Source organism: Solea senegalensis, linkage group LG15 (genome assembly GCF_019176455.1).
Source record: "Solea senegalensis isolate Sse05_10M linkage group LG15, IFAPA_SoseM_1, whole genome shotgun sequence".
Lineage (NCBI taxonomy): Eukaryota > Metazoa > Chordata > Actinopteri > Pleuronectiformes > Soleidae > Solea > Solea senegalensis.
Window position 1 is genome coordinate 22601404 of NC_058035.1, and position 18207 is coordinate 22619610.

Sequence of the window (18207 nt, forward strand, 5' to 3'; positions counted from 1 at the left end):
ATGGATCCTAAATTTAGGAAGAGGGGAGATGGTCTTGCCAGCCTCTGTGATACAGATGATGCCAAGAAAGTTAAGGGAGAGAAAAGGCCATGGGCCCGAGCTTTGTCCCCAGATCGGGTGAAAGAGTCAGCAAGGGTGGCTGTTCTGAGTCGTGGTGGAGACACCAACAATGAGAAGCATCTTCTGGGCCAATATCAGCTGCAGTTTGGAATTTTCCGGGTCAAACATTTCAGTGGTTGGCTGAGAATGTGCTGAGCTATGCTGGATATGTGGTGGCATCAATGTCGGAGGAATCAGGAAGCTCTGATTCTCATAACAACCTTGGCAATAAAAGAGCCTTGCTGAAGTATATTTCGCTGTATCCGGAGAGACGTTATGCCATTCAGTTCAAGATGGAGGCGAGATCCACAAGTCAGCGTAAACCAGCCACCTCCACACAGGCCTCCACCTCATCACAGCCTTCCACCTCACCGCGACCATCCTCAGTGCCTGTATCCTCCCTGCGGTCATTGTTGACAGGGAAAGGTGTGTCCCAGCAGAGCATCCACAAGTCTGTCAAGAGGCTGTTTATGCCACCAAAGTTTCATCCATGTAAGTATACAACTAGAAAAAGGATTCTGTGTAACATGGAGTTGTAGATGTTTTCATATTTGTAATGTATTCTGCTGTTAAGTGTAAAGGTTCCAATAATAATGACTTATATAAAACATGTTTAGATTGGAGGCTGTCTCACTATAGAGGCAACAACACTGTTCATTACACTGTTTATCTGTGTCCTTCCCATAGCAGCTGTATCTGTGTGCCCCCCAGTTTGTGAGGACAGTGGGAGACCTGCTGGATCTAATCCCAGCCTTGGTCCCCAGCTTCAAACCGACACTCCTCAAACCTCTCAGGATGCGGAAATGCTCTGCACTCATCAAGGTCAGAGGTCAAAGCATGTCCTAATCAAACTGTTGCATACTTAAAAGACAGATGCATAGCAGTCTAAAATGCATTGTTAGTGCATACTTGTTTTATCCATCATAACAATTGCTCTTTGCTTAAATGTGTTCTAAATTAGCTCCCCAGCAAGATGCTCCTAGTGTGGCAGAGGAACAGCCTTCAACATCATCATGCTCCACCAGTCATGATGTAGGTTAACATTTTGATGATGTTTTTAACTTCTGTCGGGTTACATCTGTAATAAAATCAAATAGGCGTAATATTTGAAAATACTTTCTTTTTTTTTTATCACTATTTTGTTTAATGTAGGACTCTGTTGGACCAGACAACATTGAGGGCTTCCAAGCTGTCCAGGACTTGACGGGACACTTATTCACATTAAAAGACCACAGTCTTGCCCTGTCAAGAGAGGAGGCTGCTCATATCATTGCCCTATGGGAGTGTTTGTCAGAGTATGACAAAAAAAAAACAGTCTACCCTCCACGCTTTCAAGACACAATCCCCAAAGGGAGATTCGGGGCCACAAAAAAAAATGTTGCACCTGGTGTGGAGAGTACAAAGCGGTATGTATGACAATGCTACATACAATTATATAATGTCTTTTATGAACACTAATGCTGCCCATACCTTTGCAGATGCTTTGCAGGAGGGAAAAGCCCAGCACAGTGGCCTGACTGCAATCGTGTGTGTGAGGCACTTTTTATTCAACTTTGCGAGGAGTATCGTGGACCCAGGCGCATTGATGGAGTCAGGAAAGAGCGTTGGAGCCTTGTCACCAAAGCATATCTTCACATCCGCCAAGTCATTCTAGATAATGCCATGGTGATGATGAAGACCACCATCCAGCTCCCGGTGATGAATACTGCAACCATCGCTAGTTGGTGAGTTAATAAAAGGGAATAACATAGTATCTGTGCTCTGTTCTGTGTAGATATATTGCATATATATGATACACTATGGTATACAAACAAATGTATACTTTGAATATTTTTAGGTACAATAAACTTCAGAAAAAGCAGAAGAGCATGCTGGAGCAAGGCCTGTCTATTACAAAGAACACTAATGTGAGCCCAGAGAGCTTGCCTCTTGCAGTTGTAAGGAAAGACAGGCCCTGTGTCCCGACCAGCAGTGTGGCAAATCCCCACGTCTTTGTCCTGCCCCCTAACACGGCAGGGACGGCGCAGCTGAAACAGCGACGGAACCTGCCAGTGGCTCCATCTGCAATTCGGCCACAGTTCCTTGCAGCTCTCGATCAACCTCTTCATCCTCCCCAGCCTGCATCACAACCTCTCCTGCTTGCACCACAACCTCTCCTGCTTGCACCACAACCTCTCCTGCCTGCACCGCAATCTCTTCTGTTTGCACCACAACCTCTCCTGCCTGCACCACAAGCAGTACTTCGGAAATTGGTACTGCCAAGCCACAGCCACTACAACTCTGGCTGAGTGGAAGGCCTCATTTGAAGCCCGGGGTTATGGCAAAAGGAAAGATGCACCACCACAGTAATTTTGTATTTGTATTGTATTGTATTTGTCTTCACTTATCTAATATTATATATATTCTATTCTAGTTTGTTGTGTTAATAATAATCTATTTTATTTATTCGATTATATTCTGTTGTGGTACTATGTGTGTGTGTATATAAGGTATTCTGTTCTGTTTTATATGTATATATTATTGTATATTGCTATTTGTTAACTGTTATATACACTGTTTCACTGGAGTTGCATTATTGTTTACATGTGTATATATTTATTAGAATGCTCACTCTTTTTTTTACTGATTTTATTACTGCACTGGTTGTTTTTATTTGTTTGTAATAAATTTGTATTCAGATGGCTTTGTCCATCAAGTGTTATTTTGCATTCAAATACAATATACATTATAATATAAGATAATCCTTTATTAGTCCCATGCACAGGAGGAAATTTTCACACACACCACATGGGGGGGGTATTATCACACCAGAGATAATAATTTAGCCATTATCCATCATATCAAAGGGCCAAGTTGCAAGTTATTGTAATTCTGCAACAAAGGTGTGTGTAATATTACTTCTACTTACTCATCAAAATCAAGTTATATGACATTCATCATTTAATTACTTGATGATTGTCTATTGCTTAATCATATGATAAGCATACACATCTTTATTTTACAGCCAATGCTTGTGATAGACAATATATACGTTTTACATAAAAAGAAAATGGTAACCTTATACCTTTCATATTACTGGTAATAGTAGTCAATAATTGTGCTAAACGATATTTCAATGTTAACATACAGCACACAATGTTGGTAAACTTATACATGTTATATTATAACGTTAACAGTCATTAATTGTGATAAACTAGATACTGAAATGTTTACAAACACCAAAAACGGCTTTATTAATTAATACCATAACCAATTTACAATGCAGTTCGCTTCAAAAGTGACGGGAGACACGGGACGCGAACCGTAACCGCAACGGCATATCATGGTAGGGTGTTGCGATTTCTCGTTCTCGGACCTCGACAGTCACATATATATGTTAGTTATGGAGGTCTACTTACATATATTAACTTGTTTTCATGGTCACATATATGTGCGTTATGGAGGTCTACTTACATATATTAACTTGTTTTCATGCTCACATATATATGTTAGTTATGGAGGTCTACTTACATATATTAAATTGTTTTCACGGTCACACATATATGTGAGTTCTGGAGGTCTACTTACATATATTAACTTGTTTTCATGGTCACATATATGTTAGTTATGGAGGTCTACTTACATATAGTAACTTGTTTTCATGGTCACATATATATGTTAGTTATGAGGTCTACTTACATATATTAACTTGTTTTCATGGTCACATATATGTTAGTTATGGAGGTCTACTTACATATATTAACTTGTTTTCATGGTCACATATATATTAGTTATGGAGGTCTACTTACATATATTAACTTGTTTTCATGGTCACATATATATTAGTTATGGAGGTCTACTTACATATATTAACTTGTTTTCATGGTCACATATATGTTAGTTATGGAGGTCTACTTACATATATTAACTTGTTTTCATGGTCACAGATATGTTAGTTATGGAGGTCTACTTACATATATTAACTTGTTTTCATGGTACATATATATGTTAGTTATGGAGGTCTACTTACATATATTAACTTATTTTTCATGGTCACATATATATATTGTATGGAGAGTCTACTTACGACAATATTAACTTGTTTTCATATATATATGTTAGTTATGGAGATCACCCACATATATTAACTTGTTTTCATGGTCACATATATGTGTATGGAGGTCTACTTACATATATTAACTTGTTTTTCATGGTCCTGCATTATATATTAGTCATGGAGGATCACTTACATATATTTAACTTGTTTTCATGGTCACACGTATATGTTAGTTATGGAGGTCTGCATATAATGCTTATTTTCATGGTCACATATATGAATGTTAGTTATGGAGGTCTACTTACATATATTAACTTATTTTCATGGTCACATATATATGTTAGTTATGGAGGTCTACTTGTATATTAACTTGTTTTTCATGGTCACATATATATATTAGTTATGGAGGTCTACTTACATACTTGTTTTCATGGTCCACACATATATGTTAGTTATGGAGGTCTACTTACATATATTAACTTATTTTCATGGTCACATATTATATGTTAGTTATGGAGGTGTACTTACATATATTAACTTTTTTTAATGGTCACATATATGTTACTTATGGAGGTGTATACTTACATATATTAACTTGTTTTCACGGGTCACATATATATATGTTATCTCTATGGAGTGTTCACTTACATATATTAACTTGTTTTCACGGTCACACATACATGTTAGTTATTGAGGTCTACTTACATATATTAACTTGTTTTCATGGTCATATATATATGTTAGTTATGGAGGTCTACTTACATATATTAACTTGTTTTCACGGTCACATATATATGTTAGTCATGGAGGTCTACTTACATATATTAACTTGTTTTCATGGTCACATATATATGTTAGTTATGGAGGTCTAAAAACAGCAAGCCCACCTCCTTTACGCTTACTGCTCTTAGTGCAGTCCCTGTCAGCCTGGACAGTGTGGAAACCCTCGGTGGAAACATTGTGGTCAGGAACATCTGTGTGTCGCCATGACGAGAGTGTCTTACATAAAAACATGAAGTAAGCTTGTGGTTCCTTAGATCGTTTGTGAGAAAGGAGTAACGTTGTGACACTGCCCCCTACAGTTTATGTGAGTATTGGATTTTGACGACACTCACGTTTATTTATGTCTGATAAGAGCAACAACAATAACAGCAAAGACGTTCATGGACTCACGTTGTTGCTGTGGTCGAGAATCAAAATGACTCATGTGTCACTTTCACACGCACACATGTACTGAACAGGAAGTGTGTGTTTGTGTGTAAACGACATGTCTTTGTTTGTGTAGGAGAGGTGGACTATAAGGAGATCGGAGACTGCGTCCACGCGTCGGCTCACAGCTCGACTGACCTCTGTCTGCCCGCCCTTGACTATCTACGCAAGTGTTCACAGGTAGTAGCTCCGCCCGCATGCCGTAGTCACGTCATATGTGTTTATTAATGAAGCTTTGATTGACAGCTGCTGGCAAAGATCTACAAGATGTCGTCCAAGCCCGTGTTCCTGGGGGCGAGGCTCGCCAGTCTGCCCATGAGGTCACAGGAGCGCTCCATCAGCAGCGAGGACGGGATGGACTGTGTCCTCCAGGAGTTTGACGATGACACAGGTAAAGACAGGTGTGTGTGTGTGTGTGTGTGTGTGTGTGGACTCGTGTCCTCTGGTCCCTGAACGCAGCATTGTGTCTCCAGGTCTGATCCAGGTCTGGATTCTGTTGTTGGAGCAGCTCACGGCTGCAGTTTCCAACTGTCCTCGAAAACATCAACCACCAACTCTGGAGCTGCTGTTTACACTGATGAGAGAAGTGAGCTGTGTCCCAGGTACACACACACACGCACGCACGCCACACGCACGCACACACGCACGCATGCACGCCACACGCACACGCACACACACACACACACACACGCTCACAGACACAGACACACACACACGCCGCATTACCAGACATTACCACAATAATAACGCGACGCGACACAATACCGCCAGACGCACACACACACACACACACACACGCCAGTACACACACACACACACACACACACACAGAGACACACACACACGCGACGCATCAATACACACACAGAGACACACGCTGCTTATCTACACACACCACACGCATTTCACACACACACACACAGAGACACGACGCTGCCACAAGCACACACACAGAGAGACGCACGACACACACACACACAGACGACACACACACAGACACACACACACAGACACAAACACACACACAGAGACACACAGACACAGACACATACACACACACACACAGACACACACACATTCACACAGACACACACAGACACACACACATACACACACACACAGACACACACACACACACAGACCTACACACAGACACACACACACACACACACACACACGCACACACACACACACACACAGAGACACACACACACACAGACACAGACACACACACACACACACACACACACACACACACACACACACACAGACACACACACACACACACACACACACAGACCCACACACAGACACACACACAAACACACACAGACACACACACACACACACAAAATACACACAATAGACACACACACAGACACACACACACACACACACACACAGAGAGACACACACACACACACACACACACACACAACACACACAGACACACACACACACACAGACACACACACACACAGACCCACACACACACACAGACCCACACACACACACACACCTCTCTCTCTCTCTCTCTCTCAGGTCCAGGCTTCGCCATCTTTGCCGTCATCCAGCTTCTGCTTCCTGTGATGTCACTGTGGCTGCAGCGTAGCCATGGCGACCACTCTTACTGGGATGTGGCAGCAGCAAACTTCAAACATGCCATTGGTCTGTCGTGTGAGCTGGTGGTCGAACACGTCAACAGTTTCATCCACTCAGGTGACAGGTCACAGGTCACAGGTCACAAGACATTCACACCTTCAGTATGTGCAGTCACAGTGATTTTCCCTGTTTTCAGGGTGGTTCCCTGATCTTACAAAATAAATATTTAAGTTTATTATTTTTATCAGTCAAATTTTTGCCACTAACTGTTGCAAAAAGACTTTGATCAACGTTGATCTTACACTAATAGAAAAGTAATCTGGGTATATCCCAAAATACAAAGTTTATCTACACAGGGTACCTGAGTGCCTGTAAGTGAACTTAAAGTACACGCAACCATTTTCCAAAAAGCTACCAATTTCGGGCTTTCCCATACACAATGAATTAAAGTTCCTTTCTCAGTCAAACATTGCATGTATCTGGAATGTCAGGGGACCACTTGTTGAGTTTCTCAGAGGTTATGTACGTCCTCATCAACCATTTGTGTTGTAACAGTTTCAGTATTAATGGTTTGAGATTGAGCTTTTAAACAAGCTTTCGCCCACTCAGCTTCTTCAATATCTCCCTTAATATCCAAACTCCATGCCCTCCTTCTATCATGACTAGATTCCTCATCATGCGAGACAAGTGCCGTCTCCCGTTCATGTCTTTTAACACAATACCCTCAAGACAGGAGCCTGGTGGCTCAACTGTAGATATTTAAAAAGGTCACAAAGGTCGTTAAATGTTAATAAATTGCCCTGAACATATAAGTCTCCAGTTTTTCGTATCCCCCTGTCGGCCCAAGCCCGAAATCCACCATCTGCCCTGCCAGGAGTGAACGGCGCATTATCCCATATAGGTGAAAATTGAGAGATGGGGGGTGTATCACCCATATGTCTATGAGCCCTAAACCAAATATCAATAGAGTTTTTAAGAAAGGGATTTGTTGTTTTTTTCTTTAAAGTTTTAAAATCTGCTGAATATAAGTATAGTCTTAATGGCAACTTAGATACTGATGCTTGTTCAATAGAAACCCATGCTGGAGGAGAGTGTGTATCAAAGTAAAACATAGAACTACGCAGCTGAGCAGACCAATAATACCACTGTAGATTGGGCAAATATAGTAATCTTAGTCTTAATCTAGGTTTTTACCGTTCCAGATAAATCTACAAAACGCACTGTTAATGTCTTGGTAATGGGAGTGACTGAAGATAGTCATCTTAATTAAGTTGATCATTATATTGGCGTTGTCGTCCATTTTTCAAGTGAATCTTGTACCTCTCTCATCAGCGGGTCATAGTTTGCTTCAACAACTGATTTCATTTGGGGAGTAATCTTGATCCCAAGATAGGTAAACCCCTCCCCCGCACTAAAAAAAGGTGTATCTATAACCGGATTATTTCTCTCTTACTGGATACTGTATCCAGAAAACAGACCAAATGTATTAATTAAATGCAATAACGTCTGGACACTGTTTGATAAGTTTGACAAAAAAAGAATCACGTCATCTGCATACAGCGATATCCTATGGTCATGACCTCCAACTGTTATACCTGATAGATTAGCTTCAGCTCTAATGGACATGGCTAAAGGCTCAAAGGCCAAAATAAACAATAATGGGGAGAGAGGACAGCCCTGACGGGTTGACCTCTCTAACCTTAACAGGTCTGATAAAATCTTATTCGTTCTTACACATGCTGTAGGACTAGTGTACAATAACTTTATCCATTTCAGAAATGTTCCCTCAAGTCCATATCTTGGTAGCAAATCAAACAAATAAGGCCACTCGATTCGAAGTGTCGTATCTCTGGTGTTAGTTTTAGAGTGAATTATATTGAGGACCCTTCTAATGTTATGAAATCCCTGACGATCCTGATCACAATGTACCACAGAAGGGAGGGATATATGGATCTAGCCTTTGAGCAAATACTTTACACAATAGTCTTGTGTGTACTCCCATAAGACTAATGTATGAGGAGCAGTTTCAAAATAAGGATTATTGTAGCGAGTCTTAAAGTTGGTGGTAATATGCCATTAATAAATGACTCATTAAACATATTTAAAAGTGGAGTCAACAGCTGCTTTGATCCTTCGATGTCGGCTCTTCCTATCATTGTGAAGCAGAATTCACCAAGCGTTGGATTGTTCACCCACTAATAGGGAACGTGAGCTGGGTTTAGACCGTCGTGAGACAGGTTAGTTTTACCCTACTGATGATGTGTTGTTGCAATAGTAATCCTATACATATATATGTATGTACATGTATATATATATGTATATATATATATATATAAAAATGTATATATATATATATATATATATATATATATATATATATATATGTGTCATTAACGACACAGACACACGTGGACGCGGTCTGTGGGCGTAACAGCATTGTATTCTTCCTGCACGCTGTAACCACGTGTAACATTACAGCCAATCACGGGCAGCGTTATCAGATCTTGATCATGTGATTAACTCCGTAGGTATCGAAACTTAGGACCGAAAAACAAGGCACGCTTCGATACCCGGTAGTATCGAAGCATTTGGGTCGGTGCCATAAAAGAACCCAAGTTCGGTACCCAGCCCTAGTGAGGCCACTGTAAATGTCCTGCTCCTGGAATGTCACAGCTTTAAAACTCCATGTGACTTCCTGTCTGCATAACAACAGACTACAGACGCAGGCTTAGATGATGATGATGATGATGATGATGACGTGTGTGTGTACAGACATCGGCTACGAGTCGCTGATAAACCTGATGTTGAAGGATCTGTTTAAGCTGCTGGTGGCCTGTGTGTCTGAACCTGCAGAGACCATCTCCAGAGTGGGCTGCTCCTGCATCAGGTAACCACGGCAACAGTCACGCCCTCTGCTCGTCACATTATGTGTATCACATGTTAATGTCACATGTTACCGTGGCGTTTTGTACGTGTAAACTGTGTGCTGCTGATGCTCCGCCTCCTCCGCAGGTATGTGCTGGTCACAGTTGGTCCCGTGTTCACGGAGGAGATGTGGCGTTTGGCGTGCTGCGCCCTGCAGGACGCTTTCACCGCCACGTTAGAACCTGTCAAGGTAAAAACACACGGTCGCTGCAGTTTATAAACCAATCAACCATCAAGTCTCCGCCTGTTTTTACCATCAGACGAGTTCATCTACAGATCCACCTGAAATGACCTTTGTAGACCTGTATTTGGGGGGCGGGGCTTCTGGTATTAGCTGAAGCCAGCCAGCAGGGGGCGATGCAGCTGTTTTTGGAAGCTGTCGTGTCGTCACTGGTTACATATAGAAAGTGTCTGATGCACACACACACACACACAGTGTCTGTTTGTCATATATACAGACACATACATATACTGTATATGTTGATATAATTGTGACCTTTGACCTCTGGTACCTGATCAGTGAATCTCACTAAATAAAGATGATCAGATGTCAGTCTATAGTTTGATGATGATGATGAAGATGTTGTTGTTACCTGATGTGGTGTTTGAGGACTGTGGGAGATTACAGATTAATAGCCTCAGTGGCTGCTGCTCCACTGTGTGCGTGTGCGTGTGCGTGTGTGTGTGCGTGTGTGTGTGCGTGCGTCTGTGCGTGTAAACCACTCACTCTACTACACACACACACACAGGAGTTGAAATGTTCAAATGTCTGATTTGTCAACGTTCAGATTGACCTCAGTGACACAAAGTGACCACACGAGGCAGCAGAGGAGCAGCAGCTCCTGTGTGTGAGAGTGAGCGGTTTACAGTGAGACAAAGACGTGAACGTGTTCTGAAGACGTCGGAGACTTAAGTTTTCTCTTGTGTCTCGTTTTTTAGCAGTTAAATAAAAAGACTTTGACATGAGATGTGATGAACAGGTGCGTCTCTCCTCTGTAGAACCTGCTCGCCTGTTTCCACAGCGGCAGCGACAGTTTCTCAGGAGACGCCTGTGAGGTGAAGGTGGCGGCGCCGTCTCACTCGCCCTCGGCGGAGGCCGAGTACTGGAGGATCAAAGCTATGGCTCAGCAGGTCAGCTGACCACTGACCACACATATCATCATATCATGTCAACAACGCTGAGTCGTCATTAGTGACACTAACGAACTGTGTGACAGGTTTTCATGTTGGACTCTCAGTGTTCACCAAAGACGCCAAACAGCAAGGACGGCTTTGAGCACGCTCAGTCCTGTGTCCTCATCATCGAGCTGCCGTGTGACCAACAGGCTAATGGACACACACAGAAGAGGTGACACACACACACACACACACACACACACATTTCATTTACGTTGTAGGGACTTGATTTTTGTCCCCACAAGGAAGACAAGTCCCCATAATGTGACTGTGTAAACAGGTTTAGGTCCCCACAACATTAGTAATACCCCCCCACACACACACACACACTTACACAAGGTGACACACAGACACACACACACACACACTAATGTTGCAGCAGAATAAAATGTGTGCGTCTTCACTGTCGTTAGTTTTTAATGTCATTGATTGTCGCGTGTCGTGTGACTCATGTGTCAATCATGTGTTTTTTTTCTGCTGCGTTTCAGGAAAATTGGGTAAGTTTAGTTTTTTTGTGACAAGTTTGTTTACGTTTAAAAGGAAGTCGTCGCCATCGTTTAACTTTTAAACCGTTTAAACTGTTTAAACTGTTTTACTCTTAAACTGGTTTCATTTTAACAGGTTTAAACTGTGTTCTTTATTTAAACCAGTTTAAATGGGTTCAAACTTTTGTCCCTTTTCAAACCGGTTTAACCCGGTTTAACCCAGTTTAACTGGTGTTAACTGTTGCACCAGTAACTTTTTGAACTGTTTAAATCAGTTTGGTGTACAAATGGAAAACAAACAGTTTTCCATTTTTAAACTAGTTCATACCGGTTGTTTGTGAGCTGAGGTCAGAGGTCATTGGTCGGTGTCTCTGTAGGATCCCGTTCCGGAACATCGTGGTCAGCCTCCTGTCACACCAGGTCCTGCTGCAGAACCTCTACGACATCCTGCTGGACGAGTTTGTCAAACAGCCCGAGGGTCATGAGAGGGTCACGCCCGTGACCTCTGACCCCGGCAAACCCTCCCCGGGCTTCTTACGCTACATCTCCATGACCAACTTAGCCATCATCCTGGATCTGCTGCTGGACTCGTACAGGTTTCAGCCTCGTTGTTTCTGCAGATCCCTGACAATCCATGGCTGTGATTTGGCTGTTGTGATTCTTGTGATTCTTGTGACTGTTGTGATTACCGTAGTTTCCACACTATAGGGCGCTGGATTATAAGGCGCACTGTCAATGAATGGTCTATTTTCGAGCTTTTTTCATATATAAAGCGCACCGGACTATAAGGCGCATTAAGCAAAACAAAACAGTCAGATAAGTCAGTCAATCAAACTTTATGAAACGTGTTCAAACGTTAATGAGCGTATTCACAATAACTCCCAACATTGTTCAGTTGTAGCAGGTAAAAAAACACAGTCTGATACCGCTAAATCAAACGTTAGCGTAGTCCCAATAACTCTCAAAATGGTTCAGTTTACATGTGAAATACAACACAACACACTCACTTTTTCAGTTCATTTCTCGTCCACAAATCCCTCAAATTCGTCATCTTCTCCGCGACGCTCCTGACTACGATAGCTGTAATGTACCACACAAAATCCATTTAATGGTCAGTAAGCACAAGCAGAATTAATCGTCGTTTTTGAGAAAATTAAAGGCTTTTAAGTGCGCCCCATAATGTGGAAAAGACGGTGTTGTGATTGTTGTGATTATTGTGATTGTTGTGATTATTGTGATTAATTGTGATTGTTGTGGTTGTTGTGTTTATTGTGATTGTTGTGATGGTTGTGATTATTGTGATTGTTGTGGTTATTGTGATTGTTGTGTTTATTGTGATGGTTGTGATTATTGTGATTAATTGTGATTGTTGTGGTTGTTGTGTTTATTGTGATGGTTGTGATTGTTGTGATGGTTGTGATTATTGTGATTGTTGTGGTTATTGTGATTGTTGTGATTATTGTGATGGTTGTGATTATTTTGATGGTTGTGATTATTGTGATTGTTGTGATTGTTGTGATTATTTTGATTGTTGTGATTATTGTGATGTTGTGATTATTGTGATGTTTGTGATTGCTGTGATTGTTGTGGTTGTTGTGATTGTTGTGGTAATAATTGTGATTGTTGTGATGGTTGTCATTGTTGTGATTATTGTGGTTATTGTGATTGTTGTGATTATTATGATGGTTGTGATTATTGTGATTGTTGTGGTTATTGTGATTGTTGTGATTGTTTTGATTGTTGTGATGTTGTCATTGTTGTGATTATTGTGATTGTGATTGTTGTGATCATTGTGATTGTTGTGCGTCTCCTCAGGACGGCTCGGGACTTTGACACTCGTCCTGGTCTCAAGTATCTGCTCATGAAGGTGTCAGGTGTTTGCGGAGCGGCTAATCTTTACCGACAGTCGGCCATGAGCTTCAACCTGTACTTCCAGGCTCTGCTGAGCGCCACCTTGAGTCAGGCTGAGGGAATGACGCCACAGCAGGTAAACAACAGACATCCATTTTTGTTTTATTTAACACAGTTTCATTGTTAAAGCGTGAGCCTCTGTGTCTCAGCAGCAGGGGGCGCTCACAGCACAGTCAGTGCTGACTGAGTGTCTTTAAACATGTGTCAGTGAGTCTCACCTGTGTTTGCAGGTGAAGAGGATTCTGTACGAGGAGGAAGAGGGGAGTTCTGACTCCTCCCACCCTGGTTCTGCTTCATCAGAGGACGAAGACATATTTGAAGAGACAGCACAGGTGACGCACGCACACACACTCACACACACACAGGCATGCACTCTCACACACACACACTCACGCATGCACACACACACACACACACACACTCACACACACGCACACTCACCTCTTCATCTCTCTCTCTGTCCACAGGTCAGTCCTCCACGTGGGCGGGACAGACGGCACCCGTGGCGAGCGCCCGTGCCGTCGCTCAGTGTGCAGCCAGTGGGCGGGGCAGACTGGGCGTGGCTTGTCAAACGCCTGTATAAGCTGTGCATGGATCTATGTAACAGTTACATTCAGATGCACCGCGACCTGGAGAGCACGCTGGAGGAGGTGGGGCTGCTGAGGGGCGGGGCCGACCATGTCTTCTTCCTGCCTCTCTTCCAGTCAGAGACGTCCACACCCACATCATTAGGGGGGTTTTCTGCGAGGGGCACACCCTCAGAGGAAGGCGGGTACAAGTGTCAGGTGACGGACGTCAGCACAACGTCACCTGGAGACGTGACCACACCCAGTCCCGGATTCAGGTCTCTGCATATCCATGGTAACCACAGCACAGAAACAAAATGGGATGTTTTATTAAAGGACACTGTTTTCTGTTTCTGCAGCTCTACAGGAAGTCTGCCTCACCACTTCCAGTGCGGAGGAGGAGAGAGGCGGGACTCCGGCATGACGTCAAGCTCGTTAGGAGGCGGAGTTCCGGGTGGTGTTTCGGGACCGGGGCGGAGGAAGGAATGGTGGGAAAATGCGGGAAACAAACTTTACACCATTGCCACGGACAGAAGCATCAGTAAACTGATGTTGGAGTACAAACGCAGGAAGCAGCCGCAGCCGGCGCCGCAGAACCTCGTCAACATGTTCATGAAGGAGCAGGGCCGCGCCCCCACTGCCGGCACGGCAACAGGGGGAGGAGGAGGAGCCACCGGGGAGAGGAGGAGCCCTGCCGAGCCACAGAGACCCCTGCAAAGACCTCAGCAGCTGGTGGACCAGCAGGGGCCGCCACTGAGACACTCGGTCAGCGCCGGACCTGAAGTTCTGAGGCAGGAGAGACCGAGGTCCGGGTCAACGGTCAGCTCCCATAACGTTTCCCTAAGGGATGCCGAGGCCCAGATACAGGTACGACAACAACACTTCATCAATTATCTTATTGTGTGTACTTGTATATACCTGTGTGTACTTTTATATACCTGAGTGTACTAGTATATATGTGTGTACTTGTAAATACCTGTGTGTACTTGTATATACCTGTGAGTACTTTTATATAAATGTGTGTACTTGTATATTCATGTGTGTACTAGTATATACGTGTGTACTAGTATATACCTGTGTGTACTAGTAGGACCTGAAGACCTCATCAGATGTCACTCTTGGTCATTTTTATCTCCTCCCCCACAGGCGTGGACCAACATGGTCCTGACACTCCTTAACCACACCCTCCTCCTGTCAGACTCCGCCTTCCTGGCGCTCCAGCCTGCGCTGTATCCGTGCCTCAGTCAGCTGTCCTGTCACGTGACCGACGGCCGTGTCCGCCAGGCGCTGCGTGAGTGGCTCAGCCGCGTGGGACGACTTTATGACATCATCCTGTGAGGAGGAGGAGGAAGAGGAGGAGGACACTGGCAGACGTCATGTGACCGTGCAATGAATTCTGGGAAACTGTGGTTCAAGCCCACTTTTACCTTTATTTACACCTGTGATCGGAGCAGAGCAGTGGCTGATGGGTAAACGTCATGTGACTCAGAGAAAGAGGCGGAGTTTACGACCCGGTGACATCATCAACTGGAAGTTTCAACCTTTGACCAGAGGTGTCGTGACCTTTTGAACCTTCATGATGATGATGATGTCATCGTCTGAAACCAAAGATGAGTCAGCTGATCATCGATATTGTGTTTCTTCTTCTTCTTCATGTGTTTTTTAAAGGTCAAGTCGTGCTGCTCTTCTCTGATTCGTTGTCACGCCGCCGCTCTGTGTGTTGCGTTTAAGGACCGTCGTAAACACTGGACCCTGTGTGTTTGAACTTATGTTGTTTACCGTGTTCGCAAACTCTTCACTTCTGAAAACTGACATGACGATGATTTTGAATTTAAAAACGCACGCAGAGAACATGTGAGTGCCACGCAGTGAGGACCGCGGCCCCGCTGGGATTCAAACCCTGTGCCTGCAGTGCTGTGTATGTGACCCGTTGTGTGTGTGAATGTATGAATTTGACCACGTTTGTGTTGTCATTTAAACGTGTTTTTGTTTCAGCTTCATGAAATAAAATATAAACATTAAATTGTCGTCTGCGTCTGTTCCTTAAACTCAGGCCACGCCTACTGCAGCTGACAAAAAACCCGGCCCAGATTAATGAAATATCTGTCACTGTTGTTGCCTAGCAACAGAGACAACTTGTTTTTCAGATTGTTGTTGTTCAGTATTGTTTGTTTCTATTTTGCAGTGAATTCTGGGAAACGCTCAGGTATGAAGAGGCGGCACCTGTGGAATGAGGTCACTCCCACTTCTGACGCATCATTATTTAACCTTAGAAAATGTGCTTCTTCCTGACCCCACCCATTTATGTTTTACATCACAAGATTAGTATATTTAACCCCGCCCCCTTCGACTCCCTGTCTTTGTTTCAAACATTATCATTTCTCTGCTGTTTGATAATAATGATAATAATAATAGTCTTCATGTCTTCTCTCAGGACGTCCTCTCTTCTTGTCGTGTCTCTGCCCTCTGTCCCTTGGCCCCGCCCACTGTCCCAGTCCGCCCTGGTTAACAGCTGCTGTGAACAGATGTTGTCAGATTAGTGAACGAATGAATTCAAACAAATCTGCTCTTTTCATTTTTACTGCGTTTAACTTCAGCTGCAACGTAAGCTGATTAAAGAGGACACTGTCCACTGACTGTCCACTATCTGTCCACTAACTGTCCACTAACTGTCCTCTGACTGTCCACTGTCTGTCCACTAACTGTCCTCTTACTGTCCACTGTCTGTTCACTAACTGCCCACTGTCTGTCCTGACTGACTGTCCACTGACTGTCCACTGTCCACTGTCACTGACTGTCTGTCGTCTGTGTCCACTGTCTGACTAACTGCCCACTGTCTGTCCTCTGACTGTTCACTGACTGTCCACTGTCTGTCCTCTGACTGTCCACTAACTGTCCACCTGTCCACTGTCCACTAACTGTCCACTGACTGTCCACTGTCTGTGCACCGACTGCCCACTGTCTGTGCACTGATTGTCCACTGTCTGTCCTCTGACTGTCCACTAACTGTCCACTAACTGTCCTCTGACTGTCCACTGTCTGTCCACTGACTGTCCACTAACTGACTGACTGTCCACTGACTGTCCACTGTCCACTGACTGTCCTCCACTGACTGTCCACTGACTGTCCACTAACTGTCCACTGTCTGTGCACTGACTGTCCACTGTCTGTGCACTGACTGTCTGTCCACAGGTGGCGCTGTTCTCTTTTCCTTTTCATTTCAATCATTCATGAAAAGTGTCAAAATGACCTAGTTAATGAAGTGTGTGTGTGAGAGAGAGAGAGTGTGTATGTGTGTGGGTATTACTAATGTTGTGGGGACCTAAAACTGTTTACATAGTCACATTATGGGGACTTGTCTTCCTTGTGGGGACAAAAATCAAGTCCCCACAACGTAAGTGACTACATTTTAACATGAAGATATGTTTTAAGGTTGGGGTTAGGATTAGGATTAGGCCAGTAGTAATTGTGGTTAAGGTTAGAGTAAGTCTCCAGGAAATGAATGTAAGTCAATGCAATGTCCCCTCAAGTCATGAATGTCCAACATGTGTGTTTGTTTGTGTGTGTGTGAGAGCTGTAAATCTCCTCCTCTCAGTTTTCATTTCAGTCTCATCACTTCATCACTGTGGTTACTCTGGACTCTTCATCGTCCTCTACATTATCATCTTCATCATGCGCTCTCTGTTGGACAGCAGCAGCAGTTGGACAAAGTTCGGTCCAGCGGGTCGAGACTCTCTGGACTTGTCCCTCGGTTCTTCAGCTCTGCCGTCCACTGACACCGCGGTGAGTTCAGGTGCAGTTAGGACAACTCAGTGCTTTAGTCTTCTCATTATTGTTGTTATTATAATTATGATTGTTGTTATTGTTGTTATTATGACTATTATTATTGTTGTTGTTGTTATTATTATTATTGTTGTTGTTGTTATTATTACTATTATTGTTGTTGTTATTATTATTGTTGTTATTATTACTATCATTATATTATTGTTATTAATATTGTTGTTGTTATTATTGTTCTTAATATTGTTGTTGTTGTTATTATTATTGTTGTTGTTATTATTGTCATTAATATTGTTGTTATTAATATTGTTGTTATTATTATTATTGTTGTTGTTGTTATTATTGTTATTAATATTGTTGTTGTTATTGTTATTAATATCGTTGTTGTTGTTGTTATTGTTATTAATATTGTTGTTGT

The 18207-nt window shown here is 43.0% G+C and overlaps 1 protein-coding gene across 1 annotated transcript; it reads left to right on the top strand.

Moving 5' to 3' along the window:
- The first annotated feature begins 281 nt into the window (after window positions 1–281).
- Window positions 282–15988, top strand: LOC122782138 (brefeldin A-inhibited guanine nucleotide-exchange protein 3-like). The gene is made up of 22 exons (XM_044046351.1): window positions 282–591; window positions 787–921; window positions 1061–1131; window positions 1252–1505; window positions 1578–1823; window positions 1937–2134; window positions 2217–2444; window positions 5284–5524; window positions 5591–5735; window positions 5818–5946; window positions 6887–7063; window positions 9719–9833; window positions 9959–10061; window positions 10871–11002; window positions 11089–11219; window positions 11536–11544; window positions 11910–12128; window positions 13348–13519; window positions 13674–13775; window positions 13911–14287; window positions 14369–14876; window positions 15156–15988. Exons 1-22 carry the CDS (start codon window positions 282–284, stop codon window positions 15345–15347), a joined length of 4194 nt encoding a protein of 1397 aa, XP_043902286.1. The 3' UTR covers window positions 15348–15988.
- The last annotated feature ends 2219 nt before the right edge of the window (window positions 15989–18207 follow it).

Excerpts from the sequence above, each read along its gene's own strand:
- LOC122782138 (XM_044046351.1), top strand. The coding sequence starts at position 282 with ATGTCGGAGGAATCAGGAAGCTCTGATTCTCATAACAACCTTGGCAAT. Across the intron at positions 2,445-5,283 it reads AGGAAAGATGCACCACCACA|ACAGCAAAGACGTTCATGGA; the intron begins GTAATTTTGTAT and ends GCAACAACAATA. Across the intron at positions 12,129-13,347 it reads CTGCTGCTGGACTCGTACAG|GACGGCTCGGGACTTTGACA; the intron begins GTTTCAGCCTCG and ends GCGTCTCCTCAG.